The following is a 25,758-nucleotide window of genomic DNA, read 5'->3' on the forward strand; positions in this document are numbered from 1 at the left end:
TCACGATGGTTTACTTTGAACTTTTTTTTTCTCCCCATATTGCCCATATGCACGCTTTCATATACAAGGATGAGAAAATATAAAGCAGCACTATGGAGTCATTTATCCTTCAAATGGCAGCTGAAATCTTTTTGATGGCTAACCTATATGGACTAATGGATAGACAGATGGACTGTCACACGTACAGACAACGATATCCAAATATCACGATGCGATATTATCACGATATGAAGGTTGCGATACGATAATTATCACGATATTGTGGGGAAGTTGGCGATACAAAAAAAGGTCACATTATTGTAAAAAAAACTCATATTAAAAAAAAAACCACAATATTGTGCTTTAGTACGTTACAGTAATGAAAAATATATTATAAATATTATATATAAAAAATATATAATATATTTAAAAATATTGAAAAAATGTTGACGCACTTACTTGCTAACGCACACATTGAGTTCGTCCACATATTTACTCGGTTCACAAGCATATTGCGTTCCCCTTCATCTGACCATTAGCGTGGATTTTAAACATAGAAGGGCCAAAACATGCCTTGTGAAAACTAAACAGCATGAAAAAACTAGCCACCAGGGGGTGCTAGAACTGCACAAATGGAAATCAACTTGACTTTTTTAACAGATGTGCTCCTTGATGTGACATGACGACGCCGATATATTGCGGCAGTTTGGCTGGAGCTCTCCATGTAAGCCAGCGAGGCGTCCTTGTTCACCGAAGCCGCTCACTAGACCAATGAAAGGTGGTTTGCAACGGCGGAGTCCAACCCAAGACACGCTTAGGACCGCCCCCTATGGCAGAGCGTCTGCAGCATGAAATAAATAAATGTGAGAGCAGAGCGTTTTTATCTATTCATTGATATTTTAGTATTTATTTTGAATATTTTTATATTTATTTTTTGAATTTCATTTTTTTTTTTTTACTTTTATTTATTTATGCATAAATGTAATTTTAATTTATATATATATATATTTTTTTATATAATTTTCGAATTATATTTTTTCTATCCGTTTTTATTTCCACTTTTAGTCATTTATTTAGTCATTTATTTTCAATTTTGGCAGTTTTGGTCCTCCATAAGTGCAGCCCGCCCCGCCCCCCCTCTAAGTTCCAGCCTGGCTCAGCAAGACCCTGCTGCTGAGATAGTATTCGGATGCCCCCTGGGGAATTTAATGACCCCGGAAATTGTTGTTGGTGGAAAAACGTGCAAACTGAATTTTACCAATATCATTTGAAAAGTTCTCCAAAAGTTCCAGCGGTGGAAAAGCCCCCTAATATTTCTCATTGGAAAAGTGGGGCAAAATACTTTTTTTTTTTTTTGGGGGGGGGGGGGGGGACAGGAGGAAAAAAAAAAAACAAAACAAAAAAACTAGAGGCTACTTGATGAATATGAGACAATCATGGCGACAGAGAAGAAAGCAGATGATTACCGCTACGCGTATCGTCCCTAATCAACCGTCCTCAAAACCAACAAACCCTTGAGCGCCACCGACACGAACGATCCGGGAGCTGGCTTATGCATAAAAACATGACACGTACTAAAGAGTGACCCAGCTTCCTTTTTTCACTAATACATTCATGAATTCAGTCAAGCCAGCAGTCGCCAGCTCGGCAACAACAAGAAGACGCTTGCATTTCGATTGTGGTGCCGGTTACTCACATTCTCGCTGTTGTGATCGGCCTCGCTGGGACAGCCGAACAGCTCCCGGCGCAGCAGGTTGCCGTCGTACTCCAGGAAGGTTAGGTAGAGATTACGGAAGAACTCCACGTGCTTGTTCTTGACTCTTAGTTTCTTCGGGGAGTTCCAGTGGATCACCTGCGCAGAAAAGGAGAACGAAAAAAATTAATATGAGGACGTCATTTGCATTCCAACATAAAGTTACATAAAGTACGTAATACTGCAAATGGGATGATTCCAAACATATGTAAATTAGGTCAATCCAGTGCTGTGATTTGACCTCATTTGTGCCTCAAGGCATTATATTAACTCATTCACTGCCATTGACGGCTATAGACGTCAAAAATTCATTTGAACTATTTCTATTAGGTTTCCAGTTTTGTTAATAAGAGTATGAAAACCTAAAAAAAATAATAATTGTACATTTAGAACAGATATAAAATTTGTGATTAATCGTGAGTTAATTATTGAAGTCATGTGATTAATTACAATGACATTTTTTGTTCACCTGACGTGATTTTTTAAAAAAAAGAGAAAAGATGATAAAAAATTAATAATTAGGGGCGTCAGGCGATTAAAATGTTAATTGTAATTAATCGCATGACTTCACTAGTTAACTCACGATTAATCACAAATTTTATATCTATGTACAATAAAAAAAATTCTAGGTTTTCACACTCTTGTTAACAAAAGTGGAATTTTTTTTTTAACTAATAGAAATAGTTCAAATGAATTTTTGACGTCTATAGCCGTCAATGGCAGTGAATGAGTTAACATTTAGCACCGCTCTGAGCTTTGAGGGCAGATTCGTTTGATCTGTGCCTAATAATATGGAAAATAATAAGAAGCGTGGAACGATCACCAATTCTGTTCCTGTGGTAACTGTAGATAGAGTTGAACACATTTTTAAAAGTATGAAAAAAAAATCTTATATTTGCTTGATTGCAAAATGTAGCCTAAGCTAACATTAGCATCAAGTGTCCCCGACACGTGGCGCTACGTCGGTCAGCGTCCGTCACCTTGAGGTCCGACACGTCTTTGTAGCACTTCTCCGAGCGGGTGTGGTCAGACAGCTGAACGTTCCAGAAGCAGGCCAGCTGGTGAACCAGGAACGGGTTCTGTTTGATCACAGCATTGAAGATATCCTGCACACGCACACACAAACTTTAATTGAGATTTTTTTTTCTTCTTCCCCGTTATCATAAAGGCTAACCTGACCTTGTAGCCAGTAGTGATGAATGATGACACGGCGTTTTAATTCTTCATTTTGCCAAGACATGTTAGACAATTATTGGCCATTAACAGTTTGTCTCTTCAGGTTCACAAATAAAGATTAAATGCATGGTTGGAAGAGTCTTGACTTTTATTCACCCCCAAACAATCATTTTGGCCTCAAACATTGGAACTTTGTACTAAAAACTAAATTCTAAACCAGGGTCACATATACACACTCTTAAACGCAGAAAGTTGAAATGAAAATTCCAGCAGGGGGAGCCCTACTCAAATTTTCAGAGGCGACCCCATTTATAACAAATGTTGACAAATCAAGGATTTTGTAGCTTGCATTTTTGATGTCAATCATGCGGTTATGTTAATAAAGCCCCAAAACTCCAATGTTTGGTCATTATGCAGGCTTTACTTTGCCACAATTAGTGCATCTAGACCGAATATTAATCACATTCAGATTCGTTTATTTATTTCCCTGGATAAGAAATCAGGAGGAAAATGGATCTGAGACTGAATGTAAAGGACGTCACATATATTGAAAGCAGGCATATAATTATTCAGGTTCAGCCTGAGGCTCAAATATTTATTGAATTCCATCTCAGAAGATTTACAAAGCATTTTCAATTTCAGCATGTGTGAATAATTTAGCCACGTCTCATGTCGTGGGTATTGACTTCATACGTTGCGCCTTTTGTTTCTAATAGTTTAGAAATGTAGAATATCAGGTATCGTCAAAATGCTGCATTCTTGCTTCTAACTTAAGCCATCATGTTTTTTTAAATTGATGCGCCAATTAAATAAATTCAGATAAATGCGCAAGATCTTCCGGCTCACATGGCAACAGTTGGCGACGGCCACCGCAACTGCCTATAATGGGAGACATAAAAGCTCAATAACCGCGTAATAAATGGCGCGATAAAGAGGGCTTGACAGACCATCGGAGTGGCTCATACGGTGGAAGGCAGATGGAATGCTCAAATGATTCCGGACCCCCCTGCCTCCAACCCCCTCCCTCCCTGTTCATTTTCCAAACTGCATACCTTGCGGGACTTTACTTAATGAAGGTTTAATTAAAATCTCATAAACGTACCACTCATCGAGATGAGCGCCGATGGCTCGCGGATAATGCGGGAGATCCTTGGCCAAGGTCCGGCTCGAACGCCCTGACGAAATATGCGACGGCGCCGCGTGGCTGCCAGGCTGCTCAGCGTGAAAAAGCCATAAATGAGAAATGGGCTGCGTTTTACCATGACGGGGTCGCCTCGTTCCAGACACGTGAAAATGGCGGTCTGATTTATGACATTTTGACCCTTTGACCCGCAACAGTTAAGCAGATGCAGCGCTGCAGTTCCTCTTTGTTGAATTTTTTGGCGGCGAACATTGCACGATGTCACCCTGTTTCCCGCCCACGCGCCCTTTTCAGCGAGACCAGGGTCGACTATTGTGAACGGCGCTGTGGCGTTGACATGATTGTCGGGGGGTGTGAAGTTGTCACAGCGTGGCAACGTGTCACTACTGTTGGCCAGATGTCGCCACAATGGCGGCAAAGGCGCGGTCCAGCGCGTTCTGGCCGCGCTCCAGTAAACGTCCATACGGAGCGCGTCTTGGACGATTGTTAAATGAAATGTAAATCCGTCTGGCCGGAGCCGAGCTCGTCTCAGCCAAATGTCACAACGCAAAAACCCTTTTAGTGCTCATTTTTCTTCATGTACTGTAAAGGAAAGCTGTCTTCAAAGCGCGGTGCACAAAAATGGAAACATTACTTGGACTTGTAGAGGAAAAGTTCAAGCCCATTTTATTTTGACAAATTAAATGGGGAGTGGGGGGGGGGGGGGGGGGGGTAGGGCACTCCCTTCATGTTGGTTCGAGTGCTGCATTGGCATTGCAGCAGTGTTGGTGGAAGTCTGTGAACTTTGGAGCTAAGAATTAATTAACACATTTTCATGCTAATGTGACTGAAAAGGTCATTTACATTTTTTTTTTGTTAATTACAGTGGAAGACACCAGGGGTGGGAATCTTTGAATGTCTCACGATTCGATTCGATTCCGATTTGTGGGTCTGCGATCCGATTCAAAAACGATTTTCGATTAAGAACGATTTTTGCTTCAATTTATCGATGTTCAAGGAATCGTAATGATCTACTCCAGTCTGACTCGCTAATGCTAATTAGCGCGCTACTCGCGGCACTTTTATCACCCAAAAGAAAAACTCCACGCTGAAAAAAAACAACTTTAATTGGAATAACTTGATTGTGACTTTTTCCTTCTACTCTCTACAACTTAACAGTGTATCAGACCGTGTGGAAACACACTGCCCCTCAGTGGCCAAATCGGGTACAACATGAACAGCGCTCCTATTAAAGGCGCACATAAGTAAAGGGAAGACAGTATGAAATAATTTAAATGAAATCGATTTTGGGACATTTAAAATCAATTTTGAATCGTACTAAATGAGAATCACGATTCTTATGAGAATCGATTTTTTGGCACACTCCTAGAAGACACACAACAAAAGTGGCACCAATTGGAGTAGAAAAAAAATCATTTTGGAAAAAAGTATGCCTCAAAAGTAAAAAACAAACTGATAAAAAAATGTCTTGTGAGCAAGGTTATTATAGTTTTGGAATTTTCATTTGAGTTAGTTTTTATTTCGTTTTGAGTTTTCTTTTTTTAAATGTAGTTAGTTTTAATTAGTTTGGTGTGGTTCTTTTAGTTTTTATTAGTTTTACTTATTTAATAAATGCTAACCATATTTTCCGCACTATAAGGCACACCCAAAAGCCTTATTCTTCTCAAAAACCGACAGTGCGCATGATATGTGGATCAATATTGGTTAAGTAAGCTCCATCTAGTGGACGCATTTAACGTATACGTAAAATGTAGTTTGAGTTATTTTTTTCCCCCGTTTTTTATTTTATTTCGTTAACTATTTTGTTGTTGTTGAATTTTATAGTTTTTTCGTTATGTTAACTAAAATAACCTTGCTTGTGAGAAGTCCGATTTTTTTTGGACAAGTTCAAACAGAGTTTAAGACACTTCTTCGTGGCTGAATTAATAAGTTGGTAAAGATTGAATTCATTATTGTTTTAGTGGGCAATAGTTGACATTCCTACTTAAAATTGTAGTCCATTCGACACCTATGGTCTGATAAAATTTTTCAATGTTTTCATTTATTTTAAAACCCACTATTAATTTAAATAATATGCAAAAAAATCACATCAGCGTACAATTTAAAAAAAATATATAATCGTAGGTCGAGTAATCAGTAATCAGTAATCAGTAATACATAAGTCGCGCCACGGCTTTAGCAGGCTGACCTGTTTTGTTGCCATCTTTCTGCTACGGATACCAGAAGGAGACAAACTTATGTGGTCTCTCTAAGGCACCGGAGCACGCATGCTTCAAAATGCACGTTGCATTCTATTAGTTCACCACTAGATGGCAAACGTTCCTACACATTGTTCCTTTAAAGAAATGATAAGTAAGAACTTGCTCAGTACTTACTGAAATTAAAAAATATATATTCTTACTTGAATAAAAAAATGGACTTTTGATTGATTTGACCACTGCAAAAGCAAGTTTCCTAATGATGTAAAATTGGTAACATAATCAATTGAACAGAAAATGGAACGTCATGTACGGAGAGTCAGGTCGCTCGCACCGTCGGAACAATTGCTTTGAAATGGATTGCATTTGACCTGGAAAAGCGACACCAGCGTATGAAAATGTAAAGTGAAGCGGGGATGTTTGCGTTGTACCTGGTCTGCCAACGAAGTAGACAGCATGCTCATTAATTCCCGCTCGGCAGTCAGCCTCCACATCTGCTCCCATCGTAGCTTTCGCAGTCGATCGAGGAGCAGCAAAATCACCCCTGTAAAGTACACACCTTTGATATGGCATCTTAACTCATTCACTGCCAAGGACGGCTATAGACGTCAAAAAATCATTTCAACTATTTCTATTAGTTTAACATTTTTCCCACTTTTGTTAACAAGAGTATGAAAACCTAGAATTCTTTTATTGTACATTTAGAAGAGATATAAAATTTGGGATTAACTCATTCACTGCCATTGACGGCTATTGACGTCAAAATTCATTTGAACTATTTCCATTAGTTTAACATTTTTTCCACTTTTGTTAAGTGTATGAAAACCTAGAATTTTTTTTATTGTACATTAAGAACTGATATAAAATTCATGATTAATCGTGAGTTAACTATTGAAGTCATACGATTAATTACAATTTTAAAAAATGTAATCGCCTGACGCGATGAAAAAGAAAAGAAAAGATTATTTAAAAATTAGGAGCGTGAGGCGATTTAAAATTTTTATCCTAATTAATTGCATGACTTCACGAGTTAACTCCCGATTAATCACAAATTTTATATCTTTTCTAAATGTACAATAAAAAAATTCTAAGTTTTTATACTCTTATTAACAAAAGTCGACAAAAATGTTAAACTAATAGAAATAGTTCAAATATTATAAATATTTGACGTCTACAACCGTCAATGGCAGTGAATGAGTTAATTGTGAAAAGTCATGCGATTAATTATGATTTAAAAAACTAATCGCCTGACGCCCCTAATTTTTAATAATCTTTTCTTTAAAAAAGAAAAGATGAATAAAAACTAATAATTAAAAATACTTAGATTATTAAAACTTTTCATAAATTTTTTCATAATAAATGCATGACTTCACTAGTTAACTCACGATTAATCATACATTTTATATCTGCTCTAAATGTACAATATTTTTTTCCCTAGTTTTTCATACTTAACAACAAAAAAAACTCAACAAAAGTGGGGAAAATGTTAAACTAATAGAAATAGTTCAAATGAATTGTTGACGTCTATAGCCGTCAATGGCAGTGAATGGGTTAAAAAAACAAGAGAGCGAGATAAAGTCCCATTCACGAGGCTCTGAATCACACGCCTTGTGTTTACCGAGATAATATCCGCAAACAGACATGCAGAAAATATGCTAAAATCTGTGGAGAAACACAAATCATTGAAGGAAACTGTCCCAAAACTAAAAGGGAACACTTGGAGAAAGTCGGAAACTTCTCACTTCCCTTGCTAATAAAATAAATCTTACTGGCAGCTACAAATAAAATTAGGCAGCCAATTTTCAAGGGGGATAAGATTGGAGCAAACCAACCATTTTTCATTTCCTGCTGTGCTCTATCTGCTGCTACGGACGAAGCCGCACAGCAGACCGACCGCAGCTGGACTGGAGTCTTGGAGTCACTTTTCTGTGCTTTACAAAACAGCCGTTCTGCTCCCCAGTTCCGTCCAAAACTTGAAAGCTTAATCGAAAGATTAGCCAGTCATGAAGACCCACTCAATCGGAAGATTAGATGTTGGTTCAAGGGCACGATTGTTGCTCGAGAGATGTCTGCCTTTATAAGCAATTACTGTACAAATTAATTACTCTATATTTAAAAAAAAAAAAAAAAGTAAATGCGCTCTAAAGATACCCTAAATACTAGGGGTGTGCCCCAAAAAAATCGATTTTCATAAGAATCACGATTCTCATTTAGTACGATTCAGAATCGATTCTAAATGTCCCCAAATCAATTTTATTTAAATTATTTTATACCGTCTTGCCTTTATTTGTCTGTGTGTGCCTTTATTGGGAGCTCTGTTCATGTTGTACCCGGTTTGGCCACTGAGGGGCAGTGTGGTTCCACGCGGTCTGATACACTGTTTAGTTGGAGCCACATTAAGAGAGTAGAAGGAAAAAGTCACCATCAAGTTATTCCAATAAAAGTTTTTTTTCCCCCCAGCGTGGAGCCGTTCTTTTGAGTGATAAAAGTGCCACGACTAGCGCGCTAATTAGCATTAGCGAGTCATACTGGAGTAGATCATTACAATTCCTTGCACAGCTATAGATTGAAGCAAAAATCATTGTCAATCAAATTATTTTGGAATCAAAAATCTTTCTTAACCGAAAATCGATTCTGAATCGATACGCAGACCGAAAAAGACTTTCAAAGATTCCCACCCCTACTAAATACGTCATTTTGAGATAAGTCATTTTTATTAGTAAAATGGGTGCTATCTGGGTGGACAATCAAATATACATTTCAAAGTGTGGCTCCATCTAGAAAAATAATCATTTCAGCTGCAATCAATCCATTTGAGAAAGCTGTTTTAAAAAGATAATAATTTTTTGGAGGTGGTAGAAGATGCCAAGGGTTCGAATCATTTTGGACACACATTCACATTCTCTTAACAGGGTGTCTTTTGACACTTTCTTTACAACGACAAAATGATACCCAAATAACAATCCACCCCAAAAAGGGTATGAATAATTCTGGGTTGAACTGTAAATTAAAAAAAAAAAATTGTAATTTGCAATAAATAAGACGCCCTTGTTGTCACCTTGTAACAGCTTTGGAATGACAACATTTTCACAGCGGCTTTTATGAGGCGTGTTGCAGCATGACTCATCATTTCGGCTCTCGGTGCGGTTTTGCACTTGCACAAGGAGCTCTCGAAAGGTACTAGAAAGTATCCCAGTTTGATCATAATACGGTACAGTACATAACTTTTACCTTTTTTTTTAAAGAAAAGGCTAGAGTGCTGGACTAATACAAGCTCAAACAGCACTTTCTTCTCTCCATTGTATATTTGAGGTAAATACATTGCGGCAGCGCCCGTGAATGCTAATCTTGAACTCAAGAGATAAAGAAGGAAATAGATGAGTTGTGATCTCCAGATATCCGCTGGTACTTTATTCCATCACGCGAAGTGACACGTTTAGCGCTACTAACTCCATAATTAGAGTCGTCATTTTATTTTATTTTTAAAGATGCGATCAGTCCCGGCACGTTCTATTTTTATTTACAAAGCTCCCCAAACAAACACTTTATTGTTTTTGTTCCGTTACACTTGGTGCTCTTTATGGAAGGCTTTGCTGCAGCTCACTTTTATGATGCTTATTATTAACAAAAGTAGACCGTGCCAAGGTGGAAACAAAGGTTATCCAAGGAGGATGTGGTTTAAAAATCAATGTTGCCAATTCAAATTTGTAACTAATATTGATTTGGCAACAGCCTTTAATATAACAGTGTAAGCATGTGTAAAAAAAGAAAAAAAAAGAAGACATTTTAAAGTGTGAAAAATTAATGTTTAATGCATTTTTTTTAAAGGATGGCTTTTAATAGCATTACATTTTGTCATATAATAGGTAATTTAGATGCAGATTTTCGGCGCCGATATACAGCATTTTGACGAATATCGGCATCGGCCATTTTGAAGAATCACATGGCCGATAAATACATCCATTTTAAAAAAAAGTGTTAACTTCAGGGAACTTATTATTAAAATGTTCAGAGATGCTGATGACCTTGGGAATTCTCTGCATTGTTTGAAATTAAAACTAAGATAAGTAAAAATGTAATACTTCAGATATTTTGAAAATTTGGAATACTTTATTTACTGTAGAAACCAATTGTTTAAGTTTTTATTTAACTTTTGATAACATGCTACTGCCCCTTGGAAATCCTCGAACTTTTTTTTAGATTTTTAAAACAAAGACTAAGACTATATTTTATGAACCCTAAAAATGATTAAATAAACATGTGCTTAAAATTTCCCCCCCAAAATAAGAGTTGGAGTTTGTATTTTTTTTTTCAAATTTTGATGCCAATATTTTCCCTTTTAGTGAAAATGAATATCGGCTTTAAATATTGGTTATCGGCGTCCTTGACTACTTTTAATCGGTATCGGTCCCGAGAAAACCATATCAGTCTATTTCTAGTACAAATACAGAATTGGATTTCTCCACATCGGAATCAGGTCTCCTACAAATGTGGATACAAATCTGGCGCGTATCTGATATGTGCCAAACCGAGTGCCATCTATATGACAAACGTAAGCATCATCAAAATACACAGATTGCTTGAACCGACTGCGTAATGACAATTATAGCTTGAAGTCCATTCATCTGCAATGACGTGTTTTCATATTAACAACATGGACGCACTAATGCCTCAAAATAGTTTACGGAATATGAGACTAGTAGCACAGTCAGTGGCTTATGCTAGTCTGTTGTTAAATATAACAAAAGCACTATAAGTGCTATAAAGAAGGAAAAAAAAATCTGAAAAAAAAAATCTGAAAAAAAATCCCAAAAAAATCTGAAAAAAAAATCTGAAAAAATAATCTGAAAAAAAAAATCAAAAAAAAAAATCTGAAAAAAAACAAAAACAAAAAAAAAAATCTGAAAAAAAAAATCGCAACTGCAGCACCAGCAGTGAAAATCTAAGTGAACTTGGTACTCACCAGTGTTGAAGCCTCGACCCAGGGCAGGCCATGGCCGGTGGTTCTTCCACAGGTTTCCGAGGTACCAGTCACTTTGGTTCTCCACCAGACCAAGAACCTGCTGGCCTGAAAGAAGCACAAATATCTAGTGTGACTCTACATTACGGAAGTAAACAAACTTTTGATTCAATCCGAGACAAAAAGTGTCGGAACATTCACTGGCCCGCAATCAAGTTTTGTTTCTGCACTTGTTGTTAAAGTGCTTGAGTTTTGCTTCCCTCCAATCCTTGGTCCTCCTCCGGCTTTACAACTTTCACTCCACAACTGACTTCAACATAGTTCAATGGCATCAAGACGCCACAAGATGGTAGCAAAATAATCTATTCAACTCCAAACAGAATAAGTCAGCTTGAACTCTTTCATGTTCTTTATCAGAGATCTTATACCTTTTCCAGGTTCAGTAAAAGCGTCATTTTGCTTAACTCATTCACTGCCATTGACGGCTATAAACGTCAAAAATTCATTTGAACTATTTCTATTAATGTAACATTTTTTTCAACTTTTGTGAACAAGAGTATGAAAACCTAGAAAATTAATTATTGTAAATTTAGAACGGATATAAAATTTGTGATTAAACGTGAGTTAACAAGTGAAGTCCTGCGATTAATTACGATTATAGATTTTAAACGCCTGACGCCCCAAATTTTAAATAATCTTTTCTTTTCTTTTTTAATTCATTCACTGCCATTGACGGCTATAAACGTCAAAAATTCATTTGAACAATTTCTATGATTTTAACATTTTTTTTCTACTTTTGTTAACAAGAATATGAAAACCTAGAAAATAAATTATTGTAAATTTAGAACAGATATAAAATTTGTGATTAAACGTGAGTTAACTAGTGAAGTCATGCGATTAATTACGATTACAATTTGTAATCGCCTGACGCCCCAAATTTTAAATAATCTTTTGTTTTATTTTTTAATTAATTCACTGCCATTGACAGTTATAAACGTCAAAAATTCATTTGAACAATTTCTATGAGTTTAACATTTTTTTTTCTACTTTTGTTAACAAGAATATGAAAACCTAGAAAATATTTTTTTGTAAATTTAGAACAGATATAAAATTTGTGATTAAACGTGAGTTAACTAGTGAAGTCATGCGATTAATTATGATTAAAATTTGTAATCGCCTGACGCCCCAAATTTTAAATAATCTTTTCTTTTTTAATTCATTTACCGTCATTGATGGCTATAAACGTCAAAAATTCATTTAAACTATTCTGTTAAACATTTTTTGTCCACTTTTTCAACAAGGGTACGAAAACCTAAATTTTTTTTTATTGTACATTTCGAACAGATATAAAATTTGTGATTGATCTTTAGTTAACTAGTTAAATCATGCGATTAATTACAATTAAAAAATTTAAATGCCTGTCGCCCCTAATTATTAATCTAAAAAAAAAAAAAAAATGAATTTATGGCAGAGCTTGATAAATGCATACTTGCAAACTTATTTTATCACGCTAAAAGATATGTAATGACGTTAGGAACAAACAATGATAAGATCAAACAATGAAATGCTTTTCTTAGAGCAGATGGGGAGACTTAAAAAAAAAAAAGCAAGAAAAAAAAAAGCAAGGAAAAAAAAGCAAGAAAAAAAAAAGCACATTTCATATTGTCTGCATAAAGAAAACGGTGGGAAGGGATCAACGGCCAAGACTTCAGGGGCACCTTAATCCCCTCATAAAGCTGGCTTTTATGTCTGAGTCAACGGCAAACTGGGGGTGGGGGGGCCTTAACTGCCACCCGACACTGCCATGACAAAAGTCACTCGGGGAGTTCCATAATTAGCTCACATGAATTGAAAGCTTGAGAGCTATGGATGGTATAAACGCACAGAAGGAGGGTCAAAGGAGGCGGAACTTTAATGAAGAGCAGAGAGGCGAGGATGGAAGGAATGGACGTGGGCTTAAGGGTGAAAGATTGCAACGAGACAAGCCAGACGGATGTAAAGGTCAAGTAGATGGACAGCAGACATGGATGTTGGGAAAGGGGAGGGGGGGGTTGGTTCAATAAAGGCCCCAAGGAGGATAATCAGGAGATTGTTTGAGCAGGCAACCGTGATGACTGAGAGAAATGATTAGAAGCGAAAAAGGTAATTCAATCAAACTTTGTGCTCCTTTTTAAATTGAGCTGCTCCCCAAACATCCCCCGAAGTTTATTCAAGCAGCGTTAGGTGTTAAAATATTCATCGTCATGCCATGTTTAAATTACTGCGGACGGAGGGGAGTGTCCAACAAACATCCAATGCTGTTACAAGAGATGAAAAAGGCTGATGCTATTCATACATTACACACAAAAAGGTTAAAAAAAAAAAAAGTTAATGCACTTATGCGGAAAATGATAAAATGTTATAAAGTCGTAATAATGTTATAAAAAAGAATCGAAGAGTTGATCGCCAATTCTGCCAATTGATGATCATTAAGAGCTCATGTGAAAGACTCAAGACTGACTGAATTGTTGGCCTGTTCCAAAAAACCCCCCCGTTATTTTGGCCTCAAAACGCAATAATAAGAGTTGGCAAATGACTACAAAATCCATACATTTAGCGAAGTCATAGTCCGTTTAAGTCAGAATGTAATAAAAATAATAAAGAAGTCATGATAGATGGATGGAATCTAAATAGAAAAACCTGTCAAATAACTGAAAACTCAACTGTTACTTTTTTGTATTAGTATGCAAATAATAAATAAAGTACACCATTTACATTACAAACTGTGTTTAACCATAGCAAACGGAAAAGGAAATATAACAACCACGGCTGCGTTTTAATGCAGATGCTAAAGTTTAACTAGCTTGTCGTCAATCATGTTAAGTGCAGGAGCAGGTAGCGACGGCATTCATTTATTTGTGGAGGAATTCCTTCTTAGTAACAAACTGTTAATTACTGAGCCTTTTAAATTACTCGGCTTCCCGCTGTTCTTCAAAGAAACCATCAGAGAGTTGCAAAATCAAGAGGAAAAACATGACTGAAGGGAAAAGAAATAGAAAAGAAAAACATTAACATAGTGACCTTGATAAATTAGAACACGATTAAATACTTTTTAATTGGGGAAAACAGTATGGCTGGCAGCCTTTGCTGGCTGTCAAATTTCAAGAAGAAAAAAAACCGGAGAGTTGGCAAGACAGACAAAAGCAAGCAAGGACACAATCAAAATGTCTCTTTTGAAATAAAGTCATCAAAGAAATAGCAAGTAGCTCAACTGGCGTCTGGACTCAAACAAAGCGCTCAGCTGTCAGCCAAATTGAATCAGCACTTTTAAAAATAAAGAAATAAACACATTCTTCAAAGCAGAAAAATGTGCATTATACGGTTGAGATGCTTTTGATTTGGTAAATCACCAACAGGTTTTAAGGTCCCCGAGGAATTCCAATCAATGCATAGCTGAACATATGATTACATGCATGTGAGCCATTAGGGCTACCCGCACATTAAAACCAGAGGCCATCCACAATCAAGGCGGTGATCGAGGTGAGACTCGTTAAAATGGGTGGTAAAAGAGGGTTTTATTGGTTGGGTAACTGTTGCTGTTAAATGTTGGGGCTATAAAATAAAACAGGCTTTCACAAAACCTGCTGCTCTATTGCACAAGTAAGCCAACTGAAAAAGTCGTCATTACAAAAAAAGCAGCAAAGCAGAAGAGCGGTCATAATCCCCTGAGAATCAAGTCACCGTATTAAAAGAAGAAAAAAAATGCAATGTTTTAAGAAGTCGTAGTATCACAAGGAAAAAAATTACAATAAGAGTAAACAGTCCTAATTGCTGACAAAAATGTAATCTCATGAGAATCAAGCCATTCTATTACATAGAATATCATAATAAAGGAAAAACTGCAAAGTCACAGAAAATAAAGTTACAATATTAAAAGAAGAATAAATGCTGTTGTAATAACACAGCCACAATCTTACTAAAATAAAGTTGTAATATTATCAAGACTTTTTTTTTTGTTAATAATATGACAACAAAGAGAAAAGTTGTAGTTGCAGACAGAAAAATACGTCAACAAATAGGGGTGTAGCAACAAACGATTCAAATTGGACAATTGGTTTTGATTTGACGAAAAAAAAATTTCATCGTTATATCCTTGAATCATGTCGTACCACATGTATCAACAATCACATCAAATGGCAGGATTCTGACTTTATTCTCACAACTCTCACTTTAAAGTGAGACTTTAATCTCATAATTCTGATTTTAAAGTGAGAATTCTGAATTTAATCTCATAATTCTGATTTAAAATCAGAATTCTGACTTTAAACTCATAATTCTGATTTTAAAGTGAGAATTCTGACTTTAATCTCAGAATTCTGACTTTAAAGTGAGAATTCTGACTTTATTCTCATAATTCTGACTTTAAAGTGATAATTTTGACTTTATTCTCATAATTCTGATTTTCAAGTGAGAATTCTGACTTTAATCTCATAATTCTGATTTTAAAGTAAGAATTCTGACTTTAATCTCATAATTCTGATTTTAAAGTAATAATTCTGACTTTAATCTCATAATTCTGATTTTAAAGTGATAATTCTGACTTTATTCTCATAATTCTGACTTTCAAGTGATAATTCTGACTTTATTCTCATAATTCTGATTTTAAAGTGAGAATTCTGACTTTATTCTCATAATTCTGACTTTAAAGTGATAATTTTGACTTTATTCTCATAATTCTGATTTTCAAGTGAGAATTCTGACTTTAATCTCATAATTCTGATTTAAAGTCAGAATTCTGACTTTAATCTCATAATTCTGATTTTAAAGTAAGAATTCTGACTTTAATCTCATAATTCTGATTTTAAAGTAATAATTCTGACTTTAATCTCATAATTCTGATTTTAAAGTGATAATTCTGACTTTATTCTCATAATTCTGACTTTCAAGTGATAATTCTGACTTTATTCTCATAATTCTGACTTTCAAGTGAGAATTCTGACTTTAAAGTGAGAATCCTGAGAATCAAGTGAGAATCCTGTCAAACTTTTTTTTCCCTCGCTTCACTGGCCCTAATCCTCTTCCGTATTTGTGGAGAGTTAAATTGTATTACAAGAAAAAAAATACAATGTGACAGAGTAATGCCCAAAAAATCAAAAAGAAAGAAGAACGTTAAAAAAAAAAAGTAGCAGTATTATGAGAATAAAGTCAATGTTAAAAAAAAAAAATCAATGCTACAACATGTCAATCTTATGAGCTTTCGGTAATACAATAAAACAAAGTGGGAATACAACCTTTTTATCATTACGACAACAAAGCAATATGAGAAAAAAGGCAATCTTATGAGAATAAAGTTGATATATTGGAGTGCTGAAACTGGACGTATGTAACATGGGTTCTTGATTGCGTCCATACTAACTAGATGGATGATGGAGATAAATGCCGTTGGTGCCACCTTGTGACATCTCGACCCAATTACAAAACTCTTTTGGTGCAGGCGCTATTCAGGGCAGGGCACGTTCACTGTCATACTATCTTACTACATTGTGTACAATTAATACAGGACTTTGCAATTGATTACTACAGGAACATTAGAAATTAGACAAAATTTGTTTAGGTGAACGGTATGGGATTGTTTAATAGGTTTTAGGTGAACTAATGAATACACACTCACACACGCACATACAAAAATAATAATAATAATAATAATAAAAAATAAAAATAAAAAAAAGAGAGCAATGATGATGTCATGTCAAATCGGTAAAATTACCGAATGAACAATACTGAGCTCTCCAGAAAATAATTATAAAAAAATAAATAAAAAAAAGAAACAAAAGAAAAAGAAATGAAATGAGACCAAATTGGAAGCAGACCAACAAACGACTGCAGCCAAATGACGAAATAGCCAAGCATCCCATGTGCATGAGAAAATGCAACTAAATTGGAAAAAGGGATACATGGATTTTTTTATGTTTTGTTGTTGCAATCTTATTACAAAGTAGGCTGGAAGAGAAGGGCAAAGCGTTGGCGACAACAAACGTGGGCAGTTAACAACAAGTTGTGTTGCGAGCACAGTGGTCTGTATTATGCCACAATTGCCCTGGCAAGCTTTCCGCTGTGTTTCTTTGTGCACTTCAAACAGTCCCAGCTGAAGATGAACAGATGGAGTTGGAGCTAATAAATGTTGAATATTTACTAGTATTACTGCAATGCAGCAAAGTGGGCAGACCAAAAGGGAGGGGATGTTGTGGATACGAGCACGTGGAAGAAATGTGACACCACAACGGCACGCAGACAAAATAAAGTGTAGCGAAACGTGGCGTTAAATTGCGAGCTGGCAGGGCGCGAGCCGATTGATTGTCACCGGGACATCATCTTCGTCCCGGTGACCTTGAACACCGACTGATCAGCTAAAAAGCCTTTTTGACGCACGGGGTTTCAAGTGCTAAATAAGAGAGAAACTGCAATACACTAAGTGCTGTTAATTCAAGGGCAGGTAGTTGGGCTGGGCGTCACCTGAAATCAGGTCTGTTGTTCTAACCCATGGCAGCGGGGCAGCGGGGTAGCGGGATGAAGCATGACGTCATGGTGGAGATAATTAGCTTTCGAGGGCAGCTAATTATCAGCGTTGTCCAAAACTGCTATTATAGACATTTTGCAAAACAGGGTTGTTTTATTATGTGGTATAAAGAGAGAAAATGATCAAAATGCACATTTTATAATGTTTTCAGTGGTTATAAAAAAACAAAGGTATCCCATCTGAATTAAGAAATGTCAAGTTTTCAAAATGTTGTTTGTTTACTATGACCCGTTATAAACGGCACACAATTTTGGGGTTTTTGGTTTAAAATCATTTGGTTGTAATGCTGATAATCTGTAAGTGTTTACCAGGCTTAAAGTGGAGAAAAATAATCAGAATGTGGAAGATAGTGCCCATACCATCAAGAATTACTCCATAATGAGGCCTAATCAAGAATGTCTTTCATCATCATCATCATCCTCATCATCGCCATCACATGGTTCATGTCCTTTTTCTTCTCTCTCATCTTTGCTGCTCATGCATTTTAACACAATCAACTGACCATATGATCGCTGGTTTGCCTGGCTCATAATCAGAGCTGTGATTGTCATGCATTTTTCATAATAGTATAATTTGTCTATTTATTATTATTATTATTTTTTAAAGATCTTGATTTCATCCGAGTATCAACACAAATAAATATTGATGAATGGCGGACGGAAGCTTAAACAGATGGAATACTGTAATCTTGAACACAACTGTCAAAACGGCATAATATGTTTACGTGCGTGTGATTACAGGAGCACATTTGACACCAGAGGTGGCCGGCGGTCTTTTATTCCTGCGCTCTGTGGCGATGAGAGGCTCCACGCTCCAGTGAGTACGGAATGGGGAGCGGAAATGAGAAGAGTTTTTCCACTGGTCACAATCTCGTGTCTTGTAATGTATTGATTCCCTTCAACGAGTGCTGCCATGTTTTTCTGACCTTTCGCACAATGCAGAAACATGCCACGCAGTTCAAGAAGAAGAGAAAATGTCTATCGTTTGTAATAGGTGTTGTTTATAAGCAAGTCTGACGTGAGAAATTAAATTTTTTCAAAATGACTTATTTTACTACCCAAGTAGTCTTAAGTGTATTATAGTAAAAGTAAAGCAATTTCAAGTGTTATCGACAAAGACCCCCCCCCCCCACACAAAAAAAAACCCAACAACAACAATTTTTTAACAAGTGGACGGTATGTGTTGCTTTGAAGATCCCCTTTTTCTTTTATCGCTTAATTCCTTAGACGCTAATATTAGATGGATCTGGCAGATGCATCTTTTGTTGCATTACAGGTATAATAAAATATACAAGTTCCCTCCTGTAAACATCATTAAGCATATAATTTATACATGTATTGAACTCATGGACTCCCGGCCGTTTTCACTGAAGCAACCCCCTTCACTCCTGGCTCTTTTACTGGATTTTGACTGATTTTGCAAGGGCCACACAATATTGTGTTCTATTGCTATAAAAACATGGAACCTACCAAAAGAACGATTAAAGCCTCTTCTTTCATCAGAAAAAAAACATTTGTATTTGTTTCCGTTTTGCAGCAGATACCATTAGAATATAGCTAAGTTTCATTATTAATCATAAATATGTTTAAAACACATAACATACTCTGCTGCCAACTGCTAGCCGTTTTTTTGTAATAACTCCGTTTTGCAGCAATTAGCATTAAAATATAGCTAAGTTTCCTCATTATAACAAATCTATTTAGAATTGTGAGTAATTGAGGTTTTTTTCAACGTGGCCCTGGTTCATCTCCTTTGCTCTGCTGCCATCTGCTGGCCGTTTGTGTAATAACTACAATTTCTTCAACCATTCTTTGCCTTCTATATGCTCTAGCATAAAAAAAACATAATTATAAATATGTCTTTGGGACACTTAAAACTTTTATAATTGAACATATTTATACGTTTTGGGGAGCAAATGAGTTAAGGCACGTTGTAAAATATCTGAAGTCCTCTTGTATATGTTTAACAAATAAAAAACATAAATCATAATCTGTACTGTCTCCAATGTTCTCCAATTTGGCTACTATAAATGTATACACTCTAAAAACAGTTGGGTCAAAAGTAACCCAATTATGGATCAAAAATGGACCGATCCACTTTACAGGTTAATTTGACTTTCTGGGTTGTTCTATACAAAATGCCCCCATTTTTTGACCCAAGTAAAGGATCTGACCAATATTTATGAGTTGTTTTACGCTGAAAGACACATTTCTTGACTCAAAGTTGGGTCAAATCGACCCAAGTAGAGCATCGGTCCATTTTTGACCCATAGTTGGGTTATTTTTGACCCAACGTTTTAGAGTGTCGGATAATATGCTGAGAAAGATTTCTGTGAGTAGTAACATGGCGACCTCGCGGCGTCAAAATTCTTGGCCTTATCCAGTACTATATACAGATCAGTGATCATCTTATTTTAACACTTTCATTTATTCATTTCAGAGTATGTTACATGGGCTCCCTCTAGTGGTACTTGGAAGAATCACTGCCTTACTACAGTTCACTTGTATTTAACTACAATACATTTATTGGCTGTTTTCCTACAAGCCTGGATATACTTGTGGCTCCATCACAAAAGATTCCTTTTGAAAAAATATAAGGTGCAATATGGCAACAGGAAGGAAGGGGGTGCACAACGTATTAACATCGGGCGGCCCTGCACTGTACATCATGTTCAGGAACAGGAACACACCAATGCAAGAGAAATGGGCTCGGACTACACGGCGCTCCTGAGAGATGTTGAAGAATTAATGAGTTCAAAGGCATTACAACACACTGCTCAATCCCTCGCACGCCACTACATTAAACCTACCTGACCTCAACCTGCCTGCCCTCCGCCGCTTGATACCGCACCTCAAATTTGTCAAAAGTGGCAAGGGTCACGGCCTGCACTTTCCGGAGGCCGTGCTATATGGGAATGACGGTAAAATGAAATATGGGGTCTGGAGTGCTACTTTTAATTTCTCTAGAGCTCTCGCACAACCTTAGAATATCTGCTGATTAGAATTGAGGAGGGATTCCAGGAAACCAGCGGGGATTTCTGACACTGGATGGATAAACGATGTACATCACTCTTGTGGTTTTAGAATCCATCAGCGAGTCAGCATTTAAGGGGGGCAAAAAGTGGACACCGCTCCGTGCTGCCATAATTGTACGAGAAAACAAAAAGGGTGCAGGGGGGAAAAGACCTGCAGGCGAGCAGGAAAATTAAATCCACTGATGGGCACAGCACTTAATTGACAAAGTGTCAAAGCCATCGAGAAACATGGGGTCCGGTGTATCCACAATTATGCTAGATGGGATGAAAATATCCTTCAGACGGCATTTAAAGTACCACTAAACAATACAAGCAGGCAGATCAATGAAAACAACACTGAAAGAAACATTGGAGAGCATCACAAGCACTCATTATGCACTGAGGCCCCATAAAACGTGCTTATAAAACAGCAGCTCGGGCTAAAAGCACAGTTCATATCGGAGGATAGCTTTTATATATAAGTCAGTTATTGATTGCAGAATTCTGCACTTCAGGACCAAAGGCCAATAACGCCGGGTTTAAAAGTAACAAAGTGACCAAATAATGGCTGTGATGGTTAAAATTGGAATGCATTCGTAGGAATGTGATTGCAAACAAGCCAAAACAATACAACCTTTATCAGTTATTGTTAAAAAAAAGCTACAGCAAAAATCACTTAACAGCCCAAAAGCCCCAGAAGAGAGTTTGTGCAAATGGAATGAGACTCCTCGCATCGCTGTGGTGAGCAGGACTTTCACTCATTTAGACTTCCATCTTATAATTTGTTATGCACCTAACACTGAAAGCTTCCTCCACCATCTGAGCTTTTCAAACAACTGCACACATCCTGGTTTACAATCCATCCCCTTCATTCCTGTGTGAGACGACCAGGCTGGCAGCGGAAGCTTATTAGATGACTCATTCAAAATGAAATCTTACCAATGGCAGGCCATTACTATTATTATCCCCCCCCCCCCCCCAAAAAAAAAAGGAAAAATAAATCACTTAATGATCATTTTTCTGTATACAGGCTGTAGATTATAATATATCTCAAACAGACAGTGGTACCTCAAGATACAAGCTGTTTTTAAGACAGATTTTTGCTTTGACTTGCAAGGAAAGGTTGAGATACGAGCACCGTATTGTAGCATGTGAACTCAAGTTCAGTCACTTCACAACAAGGGGCAACAATATCATGGATATTTGAACTTACCCACAGGCATATATCCTTTATCCTCTGTAAAGAACAGCTAATATTACTGCAGCTTACTAAAGAATCGTGACCATCTCCATGTACTCTCACGTTCCGATTTGCGTTACACCCCCAGTTGCCTTACAGTAAAAAGTTGCTTGAATTCAAGTACAGCATTTCCCCCGAGTGTATGTTGACACCTTTACTTTTTGCTTTTAAACATAATGGGAACGAACGACTCAGCCCGACTGGACAAAGAGTGGGTGGCAGAGGTGCGGCATTGGAGTCGACTGTTAATGAAGATTGATCCAAAGCGCTGCCGGCTGCGCTGCTATATAGGACAGCAGCTCCGATAAATCTTTCAAGTGATTCGCCACCACCCTGCGCCTACGTGACTTCCCGCAACCTTAACTTTCTCCGATGAATTCGCCCGAAGGACTTTGTGCCCCCGTGGCACACGCTGCCTTTTATGTCTTTAACGCTGGCGAGACATTCCTTAAAAGTCGAAAAAAATGCTGCTAATTAGGTTTTCTATCAATATGGGACCTGTCTGCAACTTTTAGTGTAATGGCTTACCTGATAATAAAATAACATTTTGCAAAATAGTATTTGAATGATATTTTGATTTATAGTCAACACCATATTAGGGACTATACAATTAATACAAATGTAGAAATGTGTGGAAGTAATTGGTAACACTTTTCTTCATATTTTCTGGTATTTAAAATAATGATAATTTTATTTTATTTTTTTAAAACACAACAAGTATCCCGCATTACCTTTGAACTTGTGGAAGACGGCCCATAGCTCAGCGATGTCCGTGGCGAACGTGATGTCCGTGTCCAGGACGATGACTTTTTGGAGATCCGGCGGAAGCGTCTTGGTGAGCACCAGCTTCATCAGACCGTAGATTCCGGAGTAATGCTTGTTGGGGATCCACGACACCTCAGACTGTATTATTAGAACATCAAGTCAGCTATCAAATATTCGTATCAGGTATTCCACTTATTATTTCATCAATTAATGAGATTTAAAAAAAAAAAGAGAAGTTTTTGGGGTCATTCAATTAATTGTATTTATTGTGGGTACATTTGTTTTTATAAATAAAAAAAAAGTAGAAAAAATGGTTCTACTGTACATAAAAAAAAAAACATTTAAAAGTGGATGTGATGCATATATAGAAAAACAAATGAGGATCTGCTGCTCTTTCAAAATATAGCACAATTGGCAATCTCATTACATTATTATTATTGGAGGCAAACTATCTTAAAATATGGTTTCATTTTGTTTCCTAAACTTGGACAAGTTGGATATTAAAACAGGGCACTTTTGGCATTTAGCTTCCAGAAATGTACTTGTTCTGACAAGTGGTGTGGGAAAAAGTGCCCTGAATACACATTTAAGCGCTTATGTTCACTGAGCGTCATCATCTGTAGGACTCAATGTTGCCTGTCGCGAAGACACGGGCACAAGCGGCAGAAAGCGGCACGAGCGGCACGGCTTGCTCCGCCGCTGTGTGTGTGTGCAAATGATGCGCTTTGCAAAAAACTGCTTAAATAGAATTAACGTTACAGGCATCACACCCAGGGCATTCATTCCGTTGCTGCAATGCTAAAATGCTACAGTATTTAGTATGTGAAAACCACAAATGTCATTTATGAATGAGATAACATCTCGCACCCGTTTTTTTGTTTTTTTTTGTTGATTTTTTTTCTTGAAAGAAAAAAAGGGATGTGGTTATTTGGGGAGAGGAATTTTTAATTTTTTTTTAAATAATTTAATTGAATAACGGGCATCAATTAGGGTGGAAGCCAATATTTGAAGGGAGACGCTTCAGCTCATTGCCAGGGCTGAGGAAAAACAAAACAAAAAACAACCCTTGATTATTATTATTATTCCTGATTATGATTTGGGGTCGGTCTCTTGGGGTGAACTGGAGGAATATAATAATTAAATAGCACTGCATTGGCCCCAAAAGTGCCGGCCCACGTGGCGTCTACCCACCGCTATGTAATTTGTTTCCAAACTTTTTTGTTAGCAATGACTCTTTTTGAGGTAAGAAGGATGTTGTCGTGGGAAGCGTAATAAACGTGCAATCATTATAAAAAGGACAGGTACCATGACAGGAAATAAGGCAGTGAGTCAGTGAAGCAAATGGGAGCAGGTATTTCTCACCTTCAGCTCATCTGCGTCATAGAAGTCGACCCGGACAGCAGGAACCATCCAGGTGTGGAACAGAGACGACAGGATTTGCTGAGCTATGGAGTCGGTGATGAAATGGAAATGGAGGGGGTTCCGCCTGTGGACACACACACACACACACACACCCACACACACACACACACACACACACACACACACACACACACACACACACACACACACACACACACGGCGGAGGCTTAAATACATTTTATGCACATTCACAGAAACTTCAAAGCTTTCTATAAGGTAAAATATGCTTGAATGATGAATTTAAGTGCATTTTGTGCATTTCAAACCAGAGTGAGGGAAAAAAAAAAATCTTACACTCATTGTCCTACTTTGAAGAAAATTTCACATCAAATGCACTTTTCATACCTATCAAAGCAATAATGCCGTTTAAGTGGAAAAAAAAAAACATGGTGCCAGGCATGTAGTGCCCACTATTTGAGGAAATACTCATCACTGTACGTACTGTAATTAGTTTCCACAACTTACTAATGAAATGTATAACGATGAATGTACTAATTGGCAAATCTTGTCTCATGTGCTGACCATGAGAAGATTGCCTTTCCACATTTTGGCTAGCATACACTACACTCCTTTGTGTCGGCGATTGTAGACATAGAAACTGCATACTTTAGCTTTAGCCAGACTTACGTGTGGCTGCAGTAACATCAGTCTCTGTGGAAAAATGATCCCTGTAACAGCTTTGATTTATTTATTTATTTTATAAATAATCAAATTATTCAACTCATTCACTCCCAGCCATTTTCACAGAAGCAAGCCCCTTCGCTCCCGGCTGTTTTACTGGATTTTGACTGATTTTGCAAGGCCCACAGAATATCGTGTTCCATTGCTATAAAAACATGTAGCCTACCAAAAGAAAGATTAGAGTCTCTTCTTCAGGGAAAAAAGTATATTTGTATTTGTTTCAGTTTTGCAGCAATTAGCATTAGAATATAGCTAAGTTTCATTATTAATCACAAATCTGTTTAAAACACACAACATGGCCCTGGTTGATCTCTTATACTCTGCTGCCACCTGCTGGACGTTTTTTGTAATAACTACCATTGCTTTAAGCCACCTCTTCCGGTCAGAGTCTGCATCAAAGCCTTCGCTATGCTCTAGCATAAAAAAAAAACTTTAAAAAAACAAATAGGTTTTTGGGACCATGGCAATATTTAAAATAGAATGTTTTTATATGTTTTCGGGAGCAAATGAGTTTATGGTTGCAGCCCTAACAGTACAATTCATGTCAAGATGAGTGTTTAAGTGTTTAAGTCTGGCTAAAGCTGGCAAGCATAAGATCATTCTCAACACTGCACAAGGAACTCGTTTACAGCATGTCTCAACATGTTGGTTGGTTGTAGTTTAAATGTGCTGCACAACTATTTCATGTTACAATTGGGCACAATTCTGATCAGAGATACATTTTCAGAAATGAAACAGGTTAAACCAGTGATTCGATTGAACCCCGGGGGTTTGGTGAGTCAGTCGCAGGGGTTCGGGCGAAGGTCATGACACACCCGACTCAATTGATTCTTGATGATACACCCCGAAAGGCCTTCATTGGCTGCAGGTGATC

The 25,758-nt window shown here is 37.1% G+C and overlaps 1 protein-coding gene across 1 annotated transcript in view; it reads right to left on the reverse strand.

Annotated features, from left to right (window-relative positions):
- Positions 1–25,758, reverse strand: part of large1 (LARGE xylosyl- and glucuronyltransferase 1) — an 83,849-nt gene that overhangs the window by 7,305 nt on the left and 50,786 nt on the right. The window contains exons 5-10 of the mRNA XM_077544931.1: positions 24,144–24,267; positions 22,748–22,919; positions 11,211–11,315; positions 6,679–6,791; positions 2,713–2,838; positions 1,676–1,831 (exon numbers count right to left, since the gene is read on the reverse strand). Coding sequence (XP_077401057.1) covers positions 1,676–1,831; positions 2,713–2,838; positions 6,679–6,791; positions 11,211–11,315; positions 22,748–22,919; positions 24,144–24,267 — 796 coding nt within the window. The remainder of the gene's footprint in view (positions 1–1,675; positions 1,832–2,712; positions 2,839–6,678; positions 6,792–11,210; positions 11,316–22,747; positions 22,920–24,143; positions 24,268–25,758) is intronic.

Source organism: Vanacampus margaritifer, chromosome 15 (genome assembly GCF_051991255.1).
Source record: "Vanacampus margaritifer isolate UIUO_Vmar chromosome 15, RoL_Vmar_1.0, whole genome shotgun sequence".
In the NCBI taxonomy this organism is placed as follows: Eukaryota; Metazoa; Chordata; class Actinopteri; order Syngnathiformes; family Syngnathidae; genus Vanacampus; species Vanacampus margaritifer.